This window comes from Salmo salar, chromosome 26 (genome assembly GCF_965601325.2).
Source record: "Salmo salar chromosome 26, fSalSal1, whole genome shotgun sequence".
NCBI lineage: Eukaryota > Metazoa > Chordata > Actinopteri > Salmoniformes > Salmonidae > Salmo > Salmo salar.
In genome coordinates, this window is record NC_138316.1 from 22,137,874 (window position 1) to 22,154,515 (window position 16,642).

Here is a 16,642-nt window from a genome sequence, read left to right on the forward strand (position 1 = left end):
ACACACACACACACACACACACACACACACACACACACACACACACACACACACACACACACACACACACACACACACACACACACACACACACACACACACACACACACACACACACACACATACACACACACACATACACTTCTTGGCAGCTCTCTCTTTGCCTGGGCAGACTCTATAAACCCTGAGCCCCAGCCAGGCTCCTCTTGCTGTGAAAAAACAATTTACACACTTACACTAACCCCCCCTGCCTGCTGGAGCTAATGGGCTAACCCAGTGCTTCCTCTGTCCACCCCCGCTGCAGAGGGACAGATGGTACATACTGTTGGTGCTGCTCTAACTGCTCTGTCATTGATTCAGTAGTAACACAGTCGTCAGTCTACAGCCTGCCTGCCTGCAGAGAGAGAGCCAAAACAGGAAGATAGAAAGAGAGGACATAAGGAGAGAGGAAAAGAGAGTGATTGTGAGAGAGAGAAGCAGGGAAAGCGTCCAGCCATCTGTCTGTCTCCAGTCTGAAAGCCACAGCCGCCCTCTTTGTTTGGCGTCCCTGATATGACCCTGTTTAAAAGTGAGCACCACCGCAGCCCACGATGTGAGTATGCCAGGCTATAGATACCCCTCTATGTGTGTCTGTGTCTCTATGTTTCAGTATGTATGTACACATCTCCTACTCACTCTCTCTCTCTGCTTATACCTCCCTTCTACCTTATACCTCCCTCCCTGTTTTTGTCTATCCCCGTCTATCCCTTTTTTCGCCCCCCTTTTTCTACTTTTCACTCCCCTTTCTTTCACATCTCTTTTCTCCTTCCTCCCTACTTTCTCTTGGTTTCTCTCCCATTGCCTCTCTATTCCCTAAATCCCCCCGTCCCTATTTCCCCTCTCCTTACTCTATCCCCCCTTTCTCTCTCCCTCTGGTATTTCCTCATGCCGACCCTTACGCCTGGCCAGGGATAACCCTGTCTAATGGAACGAGAGACAGAACGAGAGAAGGAGAGAGAGGAGTGAGTGAGGTAGTGAAAGGATCCTGAGTTGAGGTGACAGGAACTCGACTGTTTACTCTCCGAACACAGCTGTGCTTAACCAAGGACTGGAGAGGTGTGTTTGAGAGGACGTGGGCGTGATGAGAGCGTGTTATGTGTCTGTCTTTCATCTGTGTGTGTGTGTGTGTGTGTGTGTGTGTGTGTGTGTGTGTGTGTGTGTGTGTGTGTGTGTGTGTGTGTGTGTGTGTGTGTGTGTGTGTGTGTGTGTGTGTGTGTGTGTGTGTGTGTGTGTGTGTGTGTGTGTGAGTGTGTGTGTGTGTACGTGGGTGCTTGCGAGAGAGAGATAGCCAGACAGAGGCAGCCAGACAGAGAGGAAGAAAGAGATCACTTATGCATGTCTACATACATGCTACAGTATGTGTGAGCATGGGTGCATGAGATTGAGTTACGACAGATGTCCGTAACTGTGATAGTCTGCTGGCCAACAGAATGGTGCTGGTTTTGGACTCTCTGAGGCGTCAGGCTGTGTGCTTGACAGGCTCTCCTGCACTGCTAGACTGTGTGAATCGATCCTAGACCAGAGCAGCTCAGGAGGAAGAATAAGGGCACAGGGTCAGCTCTCTCTCACTGGAGCAGAGAGGACAGAGAGAGAGTCTTCAGGACCCGAGGGCTAGAGCTGAGCCTTCACTGGAGTTGTCAATAACTGTGGAGACTGGGATTACATCGGTGAACAGGGAAGATGCTATTTCTATTTCACATCTTAGCCACTGCATGCGTGTATGTGTGTGTGTGTGTGTGCGTGTGTGCATGTGTATGATTCTGGGCCTTGGGGGATGCCACTATTTCTGGTGTGTGAGCCAACACAGAATGAGGTTCATTTTCACCTTTGACAGAGCAGTTATTAGATACTGGTATGTCTGTTTGTCTGTATGGCTGTCTTTAACTAGAGTATCGGACTGTCCTGAAAATAACTAGAATATCAGACAGTCCAGAAAAAGAGAGAACGGGAGAGGGGGAGAAGACATTTATTAAAGGCCCACTGCAGTCAAACACGTAATTTGACTATGTTTTATATATATTACCACACTATGAGGTTGAAATTGTAAAAATGATAATAATGCCCTTTTAGTGTTAGAGTTGTTTGAAAAGACCACAATTTCAGCCTGTTTTGGTGGGATGGAGTTTTGGCCTTCCATGGTGACATCACGATGTGGTAAATTAGTTAACAGACCAATAAGAAAGAGAGTTCCAAACCTCTCTGCCAATAACAGCTAATTGTCAGTTTTCCCTTCCTAACTCTCCCAGACAGTTCTAGCTAAATTCTTGCTTGAGAAATTGCCCTATGCTAAGAAGCTATCTTTCTTTTTGACTATTTTATTTGAAAACAATCACAATGACCTGATGCATAAAAAAATGATGACAGGCCTTATGGAAACAGCTAATTTGTCGGTAAAACTTCCTAATGTCGACAAAACGAAATACGCTAGACAATGTGGGATATTTATTTTGTCTGTGAAATAGATTATGCAACAACTGCGGTGGAAAAGCTTTTATGCGCAAATATTGACAGAAAAACCATAATGCCTCAGTAAACTTGGAGTCACGTGATGATGTTGTAGCCTACTACCACCACAACATGGAAAACAATGCAGTTTATAGGCAGATTCAATAAGTTATGATGAACAATTTCCAATAAATATCGAGGGTAGGCTATCATTTAAATGATGCTGATGTCATGATGATCGGTGCTTGGCTGCCAATTCTAACAATAAAAAAGGATCTTGCTTTTATCCATTTCATCTTATTACCTACACTGTCAACTTTATCAGCTAACTTTTGTCTAAAGAACATGGGACAAAACCAGATTGGGTTCGTATGCTATTTATCGCAATTTTTTCGCAGTTTTTGTGACAAAACCATACATAGTGTTAAAAATGCAATGGAAACACATTCAACTTTAGTTTTTTATTCAATACATGAAACTTAAGGCTCGATTCAATCAGATCCACTTTAGCCAACATCCACATAGCAGTTGTTTTGACGATGTCTTAGGTGGAACTGCATTACAGCTGTCAAAAGTGGCCTGGACCTGGAAGGAGGTAATGGCAGGGGACAAGACCCTGCCATGGAAGCAGGTGGAAACGGCGCAAGCGGAACGGCGATGCTATGAGGAGCTATCCCAACGACGGAAGCCCGAGAGGCACCCCCCCAAAAAAATTGGGAGGGGGGGGGGGCACACGGGGAGTTTGGCAGAGTCAGGGTGGAGACCTGAGCCAACTCCCCGTGCTTACCGAGGGGAGCAAGTGACGGGACAAGCACTGTGTTATGCTGTGATGCGCACTGTGTCGTCAGGGCGCACTCACAGGCCGGTGCGATCTGTGCCCACGCCTTGCAGTTGTCAAGCTGGGTTGAGCATCCAGCAAAGACGGGTTGTGCCAACCATAAGCTCCAGACCTCCAGTGCGCCTCCACGGCCCAGTATATCCTGTGCCTCCTCTCCGCACTCGCCCTGAGGTGCGTGTCAGCAGCCCGGTGCCACCTGTATCGGTCCCAAGAATCATGCTTCCAGTGCGCCTCCACATCCCAGTACGTCCTGTGCCTCCTCCCCGCACTCGACATGAGGTGCGTGTTACCAGTCTGGCGCCACCTATGCCAGTCCCACGCATCAGACCTCCAGTGCGCATCCCCAGTCCGGAGCCTCCAGCGACGCTCCCCAGTCCGGAACCTCCTCAGACGGCCTGCAGCCCGGAGTCTTCAGCGGTTCCGGGATCCTTTCGACAACGGGACAGTAGCATTAACAGAAATCCCATGCAGCCTTGTTTACAAGTGGAACACTGGAATGTGAGATGTAATCTACACCTCCATTAGGATGATAGAAATCATTATTATTTAGTTTAATGATTGTTCAATTTAAGAGTCATTATTTCTATATAGCCTACGCTTTCTTGTTCTGAACTTCTTATTCAAGTGGGGCGGATGTGGCTTCGTGACAATGATCGCAAGAGCAGCTGCTCACTGATTTGACAGCCAACACCGCCAAAACATCGCTATACGATCGTCTGCTATCACAGGTTAGTGCTGGATCTGACTGAATCTAGGCCTTAAGCGCAAAAGTTATTTTATGTGGACTGTCATCACATGCAGTATTTTATTTGCTAAAAAGTCAGTTTGATTGAAACCAGTCGCTCTGGATAAGAGCGTCTGCTAAATGACGTAAATGTAAATCTAAACCTCTGGTGGGAAAATGCACATATATTGTTTTAATATCCGCATTCAAATCTGTCGCCAAATGGATGGAAGTTTAGCTAGTAAGGCACTTAAATGTTACCGAGAAATGATTTGATATTGAGATAAAAAAAACAGATGCATTGGACCTTTAAGGGTTATAGAGCTTTTAAGGAACAGAGAAAGAAAATTATTTACAAAAATAACCGAAAAAGCTAGATAGAGACAGAGTGAGAGGATGAGAGAGGGAGGAAGAGTCCTCAGAGAGCAAAAAAGATAGAGACAGAGTGAGCGGATGAGAGAGGGAGGAAGAGTCCTCAGAGAGCGAAAAAGATGGAGACAGAGTGAGCGGATGAGAGAGGGAGGAAGAGTCCTCAGAGAGCGAAAAAGATAGAGAGAGATCCGGAACAGAACTAGATCCAAATGCTCTTCTCTCGTGTGTTTAGAATACTAAGCATATGAACTTAGGACCCACTGGGCACAAACTTGTCGAATCAGAATTGTTTCAATGTAATTAGTCAACGTATTTTGACGTGGAATCTACGTGGAAAATACATTGGATAAACATCAACATAAACTGTTGTTTTGAGGGTGACAATTTGAGGGTGAAATTGCAACCACAGCATTATGCCATAATTATAACCAATTTTCAACATAGACAAACCTTGTATAAAATATGTTGAACCTTTGAAACAACATTAGATCTTCAACGTTATAACCACTATCAGAAAAAATACTGGGCAGCACCTCCTACTGGAGAGTTGATCTGCAACTATTCATTTGTTCTCCCATTCAGGGTTTAAACTTAACCCATCTTTTATATTTGTCACTGCCTACTACCAATGTGCTATCGTGAAAATTATTATGGAGAGATCTCTTAATAACTATACATTCACTGTTTGTCTATAAATTAATGATTGATATGTTGGATTCATTTTACATTTTAGTCATTTAGCAGACACTCTTATCCAGAGCGACTTACAGTAGTGAATGCATACATTTCATACAATTTCATACATTTTTTTCTGTGCTGGCCCCCCGTGGGAATCGAACCCACAACCCTGGTGTTGCAAACACCATGCTCTACCAACTGAGCTACAGGGAAGGCTATTCATGTCTCCATTACAACCAAAAATCTAAGTTCAAGAATAGGACTAAATCAAATCAAACTTTATTGAGAGTGCATTTAAAGTTGGATTAGATTTGAGGCATTGGAAACCTCCCTGGTCTTCGTGGTTGACTCTGTGTTTGAAATGCACTACTCGACTGAGGGACCTTACAGATAATTGTATATGTGCGGTACAGAGATGCGGTAGTCATTCAAAGATCATGTTAAACACTATTATTGCACAAAGTGAGAGTCCATGCAACTTATTATGTGCCTTGTTAAGCACATTTTTACTCCTGAACTTTATTTAGGCTTGCCATAACCAGTGGTGTAAAGTACTTATGTAAAAATACTTTAAAGTACTAATTAAGCAGTTTTTGGGTCGTATCTATCTGTACTTTACTATTAATATTTTTGACAACTTTTACTTTTATTTCACTACATTCCTAAAGAAAATAAGTACTTTTTACTCCATACATTTTCCCTGACACCCAAAAGTACTAGTTACAATTTGAGTGCTTAGCAGGACAGGATGGTCCAATTCACACACTTATCAAGAGAACATCCCTGGCCATCTCTACTGCCTCTGATCTGACGGATTCACTAAACACAAATCATGTCTGAGTGTTGGAGTATGCCCCTGGCTATCTGTAAATAAAAATTCATAAAATAATCATGCCATCTGTTTTGCTTAATATAAAGAATTTGAAATTTGATACTTAATTATGTTTCAGCAATTACATTTACTATTGATACTTAAGTATATTTAAAACCACATACTTTAAGACTTTTGCTCAAGTAATATTTTACTGGATGACTTTCACTTTTATTTGAGTCATTTTCAATTAAGGTACGGTATATTTACTTTACTTTTACTTTAGTATGACAATTGGGTACTTTTTACACAATTGGCTATAACAAAGGGGTGGAATGCTTATTGACACAAGACATTTCAGCTTTTAATTTTTAATAAATTATAAAGAAAATGTAAAAACATAATTCGACTGACATTATGGGGTATTGTGTGAAGGCCAGTGACAAAAACAAATCTCTATTGAATCCATTTTAAATTCAGGCTGTAACACAACAAGATTGTGAATACTTTCTGAAGGCACTGTATACTCCTATATTCTTCAAGAATCAATGGGTACATATCATTAATTTATAAGTCCAAAAATGTATGTTGCAACTACGGGTTGCCCCTTTAACAGGCAGTGACCTTCATACAGCAGAACCATGTCGCCATTTCAATGTGATCCATTAACCTGCCCCCAAAAATGTTTTCTGTCCACTGTTCCACAAATGTCAAGCAAAATCTTTCCCTTGTCCCGCATTTGGGTTTTTAAGATTTGGTCACCCTAATTCCAACTGGTGGAAACATTGCTACTGCAAGAATTTGAGTAGAATTTGCAGTTTTATATATGAAAAACAATCACGTGGAAGTTTTTAAATATATGAAACAGCAAATGTGATTTTCACATGTGAAAGTTAATATGTGAAGCTGCAAATTTCACATGTGAAACTGCAATTTTCACATGTGAAACTGCAAATTTCATATGTGATACTGCAAGTCACATGTGAGGTGAAAAACTTTTATTCTCCTCACATGTAAAACTCTAAATGTAATACATGTGAAAATATGGTTTCACGTGTGAAATTTAAGCTCCACATGTGAAAACAGCTATTTCACATTTTTGCAAGGGTGTATGTAGTGAGAGCCATTACAGTAGATCCATTAGAGAAGAGGTGGTATGAATAAATCAACACAGCAGCACCAGCAGGCTCACCAGACAGACCCCCAGATACTGGTCCACCCAGAGCACAACTCCCCACAGCGCCACGCTCTCAGAGGGCAGAGTGTGTGGTGTCCTAAAAGCATACAGTATACCTGTATATTACTAGCAAAAGTCATATGGAATTAAGTATGTCTAAGAATGCGGTGAGAGAGGTACGGCCAGGCAGCTTGTATCAGAAACAAAGAGCAGAACCACTGGAGCGACTGAGATTCACGTATCTGACTCATTCAAATTTCACACGTGTCCGAAAATAATGTTTTTTTCACATTATTTTTTCATGTGTTGTTTTGTAAGGGCAATAATGCAACTGTCAGGAATGCTGTGATGTACCTTCTCTACTGTCTTTCTAACCTATTCTCTCTCCCTCTATCCCCCTTTCTCTATCTTTCAACAGTCTCTCCCCCGTCTTTTTCTCCATCCTCTCTCTCCCTCTCACGCCCACCCCCCGTCATGCTGCTTTGTTAGGCCTTTTGTTATGACAGTGATGTTGGTGATTGCTCAGCTTGTGATTTCGTCAGTAAGAACCCTGTCAGCAGACTCTGATCTGAGATCAAATGGACCAGGACTGCTGTCAGAGAAAGCAGATGGGAGTGATCCAGGAAGTCAGATCTGAGAACAGCACGATGGTAGAGACTTTGCATTGTGTGTCAGCATGATGTGAACAGGCAGGTGGGCTGTGCTTTAACAGTCTCGTTTGACAAACTACCCATTCTGCCACTGCAGAATGTCAGCCTCGTGTGTGTGATAGGCGATGCCACTTGCCAAAAACACACAGGGCTCCACGCTGTGCAGGATCCCCCACAATTCATCTGTTCCTGGAGTGCACAAAACTGCCAAAATGTCACTCCACTCTCTACACAGTTCAGGGCTCTCATTACATCATCTTTTCCACATCGGGGGCTTGACTACCAGCTTAAGAGGTCACAGCATTTGCCTGAGTAAAAAACAAATAAAAAACAAGGCCTAATTCCAAGTAGGATGCTTTTGCTTATGCATATCCTCCTCTCTTCCAGGTAATGTGATTAAGCTGGCTTTAGATATGAGCATTTACCATAGCTGGTGGTGAGGCAGAGTAGAGGTCAGTGGGAGAGGCAGGAGCCAACAGTCAGTCAGTACACGGCAGTAGGGATTATGGATTTATAATCCTGTGGTTATGATTACAACTCATTTCATGTGACCTTGGTTTTGGTCACACTGAGAGACAGTCACTGGCTGCAGCCACTTGTTTGATGACGCATCTCTGTTTCAGTTTACTGGTTTTGTGGTTGATGAGATTCTAGTGATGCTGGACGGGTGGGCAGGTACGGGCAGCGATCGGTTGAAGAGCATGCATTTAGTTTTACTAGTATTTAAGATCAGTTGGAGGCCTCGGAAGGAGAGTTGTATGGCATTGAAGCTCGTCTGGAGGGTTGTTAACACAGTGTCCAAAGAAGGGCCAGAAGTATACAGAATGGTGTCGTCTGCGTAGAGGTGGATCAGAGACTCACCAGCAGCAAGAGCGGCATCATTGATGTATACAGAGAAAAGAGTTGGCCCAAGAATTGAACCCTGTGGCACCCCCATAGAGACTACCAGAGGCTCGGACAACAGGCCATCTGATTTGACACATTGAACTCTATCAGAGAAGTAGTTGGTGAACCAGGCGAGGCAATCATTTGAGAAACCAAGGCTATTGAGTCTGCCGATGAGGATGTGGTGATTGACAGAGTCGAAAGCCTTGGCCAGGTCAATGAATACGGCAGCACAGTATTGTTTCTTATCGATGGCGGTTACGTTATCGCTTAGGACCTTGAGCGTGGCTGAAGTGCACCCATGACCAGCTCTGAAACCAGATTGCATAGCGGAGAAGGTGCGGTGGGATTCGAAATGGTCGGTAATCTGTTTGTTGACTTGGCTTTCGAAGACCTTAGAAAGGCAGGGTAGGATAGATATAGGTCTGTAGCAGTTTGGGTCAAGAGTGTCCCCTCCTTTGAAGAAGGGGATGACAGCAGCTACTTTCCAATCTTTTGGAATCTCAGACGACATGAAAGAGAGGTTGAACAGGCTAGTAATAGGGGTTGCAACAATTTCGGCAGATAATTTTAGAAAGAACGGGTCCAGATTGTCTAGCCCGGATGATTTGTAGGGGTCCAGATTGTGCCGCTCTTTCAGAACATCAGCTGACTGGATTTGGGAGAAGGAGAAATGGGGAAGGCTTGGGCGAGTAGCTGTGGGGTGTGCAGTGCTGTTGACCGCGGTAGGGGTAGCCAGGTGGAAAGCATGGCCAGCCGTAGAAAAATGCTTATTGAAATGTTCAATTATAGTGGATTTATCGGAGGTGACAGAGTTTCCTATCCTCAGTGCAGTGGGTAGCTGGGAGGAGGTGTTCTTATTCTCCATGGACTTTACAGTGTCCCAGAACTTTTTTGAGTTTGTGTTGCAGGAAGCAAATTTATGCATGAAAAAGCTAACCTTGGCTTTTCTAACTGCCTGTCTATATTGGTTTCTAACTTCCTGTCACGTCCTGACCAGTAAAGACGTTATTTGTTATTGTAGTTTGGTCAGGACGTGGCAGGGGGTGTTTGTTTAATGTGTTTCGGGGTTTGTTGGGCAATGTTCTATGTTAGTCTATTTCTATGTCTGTGTCTAGTTTATCTATTTCTTTGCTTAGTTTATTGGTTTAACCTTCAATTGGAGGCAGCTGTTTCTTGTTGCCTCTAATTGATGGTCCAATTTAGTAGGGGTGTTTTTCTATGGGTTTTTGTGGGTAGTTGTTTAGCGTTTAGCCTGACAGGATTGTCTTCGTCGTCATTGTTTGTTATTTTGTTTTGTGTTCACATGCCTTCAAATAAAGAAGATGAGTTCACACATTCCCGCTGCGCCTTGGTCTACTCCATACGACGAACGTGACAGAACTACCCACCACCAACGGACCAAGCAGCGGAGGAAGGAGCAGCAGAGGTATCTGGAATCATGGACATGGGAGGAGATTTTGGACGGGGCAGGACCATGGCACCAAGCTGGGGAATACCGACGCCCTAAGGAGGAGCTGGAGGCAGCCAAGGCGGAGCGGTGCCGTTACGAGGCATTATACGAGCCAATTGGCAAACCCGAGAGGCACTCCCAATATTTTTTTTTGGGGGGGGGGGGGCACACGGGGAGTGTGGCTAGGTCAGGCAATAGACCTGTGTCAACTCCCCGTGCTTATTGGGTGGAGCAGTGGATCAGTAGAGCGCCAGTCTATGCGGAAGTGCGCACGATCTTGCCCATGCGCACGCACAGTTCAGTGCGAGCGATTCCAGCCCCTCGCAAGTGCCGTGCTAGAGTGGGCATACAGCCAGGTAGGAGTATGCCTGCGCAGTACATCTGGCCACCAGTACGTCTCCTAGGCCCAGGCTACCCTACGCCTGCTCTACGCACGGCAGCCATCAGGCCTCTGCACAGCCCAGTTCGCCCTGTGCCAGCACTCCGCCCGTGCAGGGCTACTGTTACCACCCAGCCAGGATGGGTTGTGCAGGCTGTGCGCTCCAGATCTCCAGTGCTTGTTCATGGCCCGGTGTATCCAGTTCCTGCTCCTTGCACTAGCCCTGAGGTGTGTGTCTCTAGTCTGGCGCCTCCAAAGCCAGCACCACGCACCAGGCCTCCAGTGCGTCAGCCCAGTCCAGTCCGTCCTGTTCCTGCTCCTCGCACTAGCCTTGAGGTGCATGTCTCCAGTCTGGTACCTCCAGTACCAGCCCCGCGCACTAGGCCTTCAGTGCGTCAGCCCAGTCCAGTTCGTCCTGCTCCTGCTCCTTGCACTGGCCTTGAGCTGTGTGTTACCAGTCTGGCGCCTCCAAAGCCAGCCCCACGCACTAGGCCTGTAGTGCACCTGTCCAGTCCAGAGCTTCCGGAGACAGTTCCCCGTCTAGAGCTTCCGGCGACAGTTCCCCGTCCAGAGCTTCTGGAGACAGTTCCCCGTCTAGAGCTTCCGGCGGCAGTTCCCTGTCTAGAGCTTCTGGCGACAGTTCCCCGTCTAGAGCTTCCGGTGTCAGTTCCCCGTCTAGAGCTTCCAGCGACAGTTCCTCGTCCAGTGCTTCCGGCGACGTCCTACAGTCCGGAGCCTGAAAAGACGGCCCACAGTCCAGGAACCGACAGAGACGGCCCACAGTCCGGAACCGACAGAGACGGCCCACAGTCCGGAACCGACAGAGACGGCCCACAGTCCGGAACCGGCAGAGACGGCCCACAGTCCGGAACCTGCAGAGACGGCCTACAGTCCGGAACCGGCGTAGCCAGAGCCGCCCTACAGTCCGGAACCGGCGTAGCCAGAGTCGCCCTCTAGTCCGGAGCTCCCAGAGTCGCCCTCCAGTCCGGAGCTCCCAGAGTCGTCCTCCAGTCCGAGGTCTCCAGCGACGCGCATCAGCCCGAGGTCTCCAGCGATGCGCATCAGCCCGAGGTCTGCAGCAACGCGCATCAGCCCGAGGTCTCCAGCTACGCGCCTTAGCCCTGAGCCTTCAGCGGGGGTGGACAGGTTAGGTTGGGGATTAATGCCAGAGCCTGAGCCACCTCCATAGTAGGAGGATGGGGGAGGGGGCGTGTAGCACAAGAACCGTCGGTGACCGTGGCCACCCTCCCTTCCCTCCCTTTAGTTGGGATTATTTTTGTTTTGGGGTTTATTTTTTTATTTTTTTTGTTTGAGGTGCATCCGGGGTCTGCACCTTTGGGGGGGTACTGTCACGTCCTGACCAGTAAAGAGGTTATTTGTTATTGTAGTTTGGTCAGGATGTGGCAGGGGGTGTTTGTTTAATGTATTTCGGGGTTTGTTGGGCAATGTTCTATGTTAGTCTATTTCTATGTCTGTGTCTAGTTTATCTATTTCTATGCTTAGTTTATTGGTTTGACCTTCAATTGGAGACAGCTGTTTCTCGTTGCCTCTAATTGAAGGTCCTATTTAGTAGGGGTGTTTTTCTATGGGTTTTTGTGGGTAGTTGTTCCGTGTTTAGCGTTTAGCCTGACAGGACTGTCTTCGTCGTCATTGTTTGTTATTTTGTTTTGTGTTCATGTGCCTTCAAATAAAGAAGATGAGTTCACACATTCCCGCTGCGCCTTGGTCTGCTCCATACGACGAACGTGACACTTCCCTGAAAAGTTGCATATCACGGGGGCTATTCGATACTAATGCAGAATGCCACAGGATGTTTTTGTGTTGGTTAAGGGCAGTCAGGTCTGGAGAGAACCAAGGGCTATATCTGTTCTTGGTTCTAAATTTCTTGAATGGGGCATGCTTATTTAAGATGGTGAGGAAGGCATTTAAAAAAAATAACCAGGCATCGTCTACTGAAGGGATGAGGTCAATATCCTTCCAGGATACCCGGGCCAGGTCGATTAGAAAGGCCTGCTCGCTGAAGTGTTTCAGGGAGCGTTTGACAGTGATGTGTGGAGGTGGTTTGACCGCTGACCATTTACGGATGCAGGCAATGAGGCAGTGATCGCTGAGATCTTGGTTGAAAACAGCAGAGGTGTATTTAGAGGGCAAGTTGGTTAGGATGATATCTATGAGGGTGCCCGTGTTTACGGCTTTGGGGTGGTACCTGGTAGGTTCATTGATCATTTGTGTGAGATTGAGGGCATCAAGCTTAGATTGTAGGATGGCTGGGGTGTTAAGCATGTCCCAGTTTAGGTCACCTAGCAGCACGAGCTCTGAAGATAGATGGGGGGCAATCAGTTCACATATGGTGTCCAGAGCACAGCTGGGGGCAGAGGGTGGTCTATAGCAGGCGGCAACGGTGAGAGACTTGTTTTTAGAGAGGTGGATTTTTAAAAGTACAAGTTCAAATTGTTTGGGTACAGACCTGGATAGTAGGACAGAACTCTGCAGGCTATCTCTGCAGTAGATTGCAACACCGCCCCCTTTGGCCGTTCTATCTTGCCTGAAAATGTTGTAGTTAGGGATGGAGATTTCAGAGTTTTTGGTGGTCTTCCTAAGCCAAGATTCAGACACGGCTAGGACATCCGGGTTGGCAGAGTGTGCTAAAGCAGTGAATAAAACAAACTTAGGGAGGAGGCTTCTAATGTTAACATGCAAGAAACCATGGCTATCACGGTTACAGAAGTCATCAAAAGAGAGCGCCTGGGGAATAGGAGTGGAGCTAGGCACTGCAGGGCCTGGATTCACCTCTACATCGCCAGAGGAACAGAGGAGGAGTAGGATAAGGGTATGGGTAAAAGCTATGAGAATTGGTCGTCTACGACGTCCGGAACAGAGAGTAAAAGGAGCAGGTTTCTGGGGTGATAAAATAGCTTCAAGGTATAATGTACAGACAAAGGTATGGTAGGATGTGAATACAGTGGAGGTAAACCTAGGCATTGAGTGATGATGAGAGAGATATTGTCTCTAGAAACATCATTGAAACCAGGTGATGTCATCGCATGTGTGGGTGGTGGAACTGAGAGGTTGGATAAGCTATAATGAGCAGGGCTAGAGGCTCTACAGTGAAATAAGCCAATAAACACTAACCAGAACAGCAATAGACAAGGCATATTGACATTAAGGAGAGGCATGCTTAGCCAAGTGATCAAAAGCGTCCAGTGAGTAGTGAGGTCGGTTGCGGTCACGGCGATTCAGACAGCTAGCCGGGCCATGGGTAGCAAGTTGGCACAAGATGGTCTGTTATTAGCCACCTCGTGCGTTTCCGTCAGTAGATTAGTGGGGTTCCGTGTGGCAGAGGCGAATCAATAAAATTGGCAAAATAGTTATAGTTATAGTGGCCCAAGAAAATCAGATAACGTCGGTAGTCCAGTTGGAGGTGGTTGGAGGTTTCCGAAATTTCTGCTCATTCTCTCCTGATTTCAGGAATCTTTCAACCGGAATTTCTGGAAAACCCCGGAATTTTGGGAAAGTTAGCGTAATTTTGCAACCCTACACGTGTTTGTGTGTCCATCCCACATCCTGACTCTGGGTTGACTAATCTGCTCAGGGTGCGTGGCCAACTAATGTGTGCACTGGCTGCACTGTGGTGACTGTCCTATAGCCTCATCCATGTATGTGTATGTGACCACTTTGAGTCCCTTTGAGTCTGTTAGCATCCTCCCTGGTTTTTCCTTAATAGACTCTCAATCTGTTTCCGCTGTGCAGGTGGGTCCTCTGTTTACAAACCCCTCAACAGAAAATGCTCTTCCACCCCCATAGTGCTAATGCCACCTCTGGAAGCCTGCCATTTAGACAATAACAACAGAACACATAAGTGTCAAAAATTGTCACTCTTGTCACTCTAGTCTTGTTCTATCCCCAGCAGACATTAAAAGCTTCGTGGTAGTGTTTTTAGATGTTTTTAGTGTTGAGAGGCATCCTGGAATGTGTTTGGATTGAGATCACAGTGGGAAAGCTAATTGCATTGTATTGCTTTTGTTTCCTTTCATCTCTCCCTGTCATTATTGTTGTTCCTTGAAACCAATTGAGTTTTATTGTCATATTGCATTTGACTCTGTCACAGGCCATTTATATATAGTACATGTTCTCATCGTAGCATTGGTTATGGAAGGCAAAAATACTCACATCATGTTTGACAAGCACACTTTGCATAACACCATTGTAGGTTGCCATCAGCTGATGTTAGGGCTTGGTAATTGTGGAGGAGGAATGAGGCGCAGGAACCAGCGAACACAGGGTAGTGGTGTTTTTAATATACACTCACCAAAAAAAAACAAATGTTCCCACACACAGGGGAGAAAATACATGCGGCGTACAACAACGTCGACATGAACACAAGCCGTCACACAAGAAACAATCATTAATCCCGCACGAACAGGAGCGGGCCAGCTAAACTAAATAGCCCCTCTAATGGCTAATTGACCACAGGTGTCACAAAATAAAAAAAGGGAAAAGCAAAAGGGAATCGGTGGCAGCTAATAGGCCGGTGACGACGACCGCCGAGCGCCACCCGAGCAGGAGGGGGCGCCACCGTCGGTGGGAATCGTGACAGTACCCCCCTCCTGACGCGCGGCTCCCGCAGCGCGCCGACACCGGCCTCGAGGTCGACCCGGAGGGCGAGGGGCAGGGCGATCCGGACGGAGGTGGTGGAACTCCCTCAACATAGATGGGTCCAGGACGTCCGCCGCCGGCACCCAGCACCTCTCCTCCGGGCCGTACCCCTCCCAGTCCACGAGGTACTGTAGGCCCCTCGCCCGGCGTCGCGAGTCCAGAATGGCCCTTACGCTGTACGCCGGGGACCCCCCGATGTCCAGAGGGGGCGGAGGGACCTCCGGCACCTCATCTTCGTGAAGGGGACCAGCTACCACCGGCCTGAGGAGAGACACATGAAACGAGGGGTTAACCTCTTGGGGCTAGGTGGGACGCTAGCGTGCCACCTGTGGTGCACTCCATCAACAGCAGGTGCATTTCAAGAGCGGCAAATTTGAATCCAAATAAATGTCAAAATTCAAATTTTTCAAAAATACAACTATGTTACACCATTTGAAAGATAAACATCTCCTTAATCTAACCACGTTTTACGATTTCAAAAAGGTTTTACGGCGAAAGCATAAATTTAGAGTATGTTAGGACAGTACATTTACAAGAGTTGTGTGTAATGTTTTGTCAAGTCAAAGACAGGGTCACCAAAACCATAAAACCAGCTAAAATGATACACTAACCTTTTACAATCTCCATCAGATGACACTCCTAGGACATTATGTTAGACAATGCATGCATTTTTAGTTCTATCAAGTTCATATTTATATACAAAAACAGCGTTTTACTATGGCATTGATGTTGAGGAAATCGTTTCCCTCCAATAACCGGCAGTCAAGTCAGCGTCACAAATTAAATAATTAAAATTAGAAAACATTGGTAAAATATTATATTGTCATTTAAAGAATTATAGATTTACATCTTTTGAACGCAATCAACTTGCCAGATTTAAAAATAACCTTACTGGGAAATCACACTTTGCAATAATCTGAGCACTGTGCCCAGAAAAATACGCGTTGCGATACAGACTAGACGTCATGTTGGGGAGATCTAAAATCGAAAATACTATGTAAATAATCCATTACCTTTGATTCTCTTCATCAGATGTCACTTCCAGGTATCACAGGTCCATAACGAATGTAGTTTTGTTCAAAAAAGCTCATCATTTATGTCCAAAAATCTCCGTCTCGTTAGCACATGATGTAAGCCAGCCGGACTTCTCGTCATGAACGAGGGGAAAAAATATATTTCCGTTCGTTCAAACATGTCAAACGTTGTATAGCATAAATCATTAGGGCCTTTTTTAACCAGAACATGAATAATATTCAAGGTGGACGAATGCATAGCCTTTTATAACGTATTGGAACGAGGGTACCCAACATGAAGTAGCGCGCCAGGTGTCTAATGGGACATCACCGTTCCATGGCTCTTGTTCGGTCAGATCTCCCTCCAGAAGACTCAAAACACTTTGTAAAGGCTGGTGACATCTAGTGGAAGCAATAGGAAGTGCCAAAATATTCCTAAACCCCTGTGTTTTTCAATGGGAGAGGTTTAAAGTCAATACAACACATCAGGTATCCACTTCCTGTCAGAAAATGTCTCAGGGT

General features: G+C 45.9%; 1 protein-coding gene across 2 annotated transcripts in view; it reads left to right on the top strand.

Annotated features, from left to right (window-relative positions):
• The first annotated feature begins 315 nt into the window (after nucleotides 1-315).
• The window catches only part of LOC106587383 (uncharacterized), an 86,668-nt gene continuing 70,341 nt past the window's right edge, over nucleotides 316-16,642 (top strand). For both annotated transcript variants that reach the window (XM_014175736.3, XM_014175737.3), the window contains exon 1: nucleotides 316-592. In XM_014175736.3, the coding sequence (XP_014031211.1) occupies nucleotides 553-592 (40 nt within the window). In that variant the 5' untranslated portion in view covers nucleotides 316-552. The remainder of the gene's footprint in view (nucleotides 593-16,642) is intronic.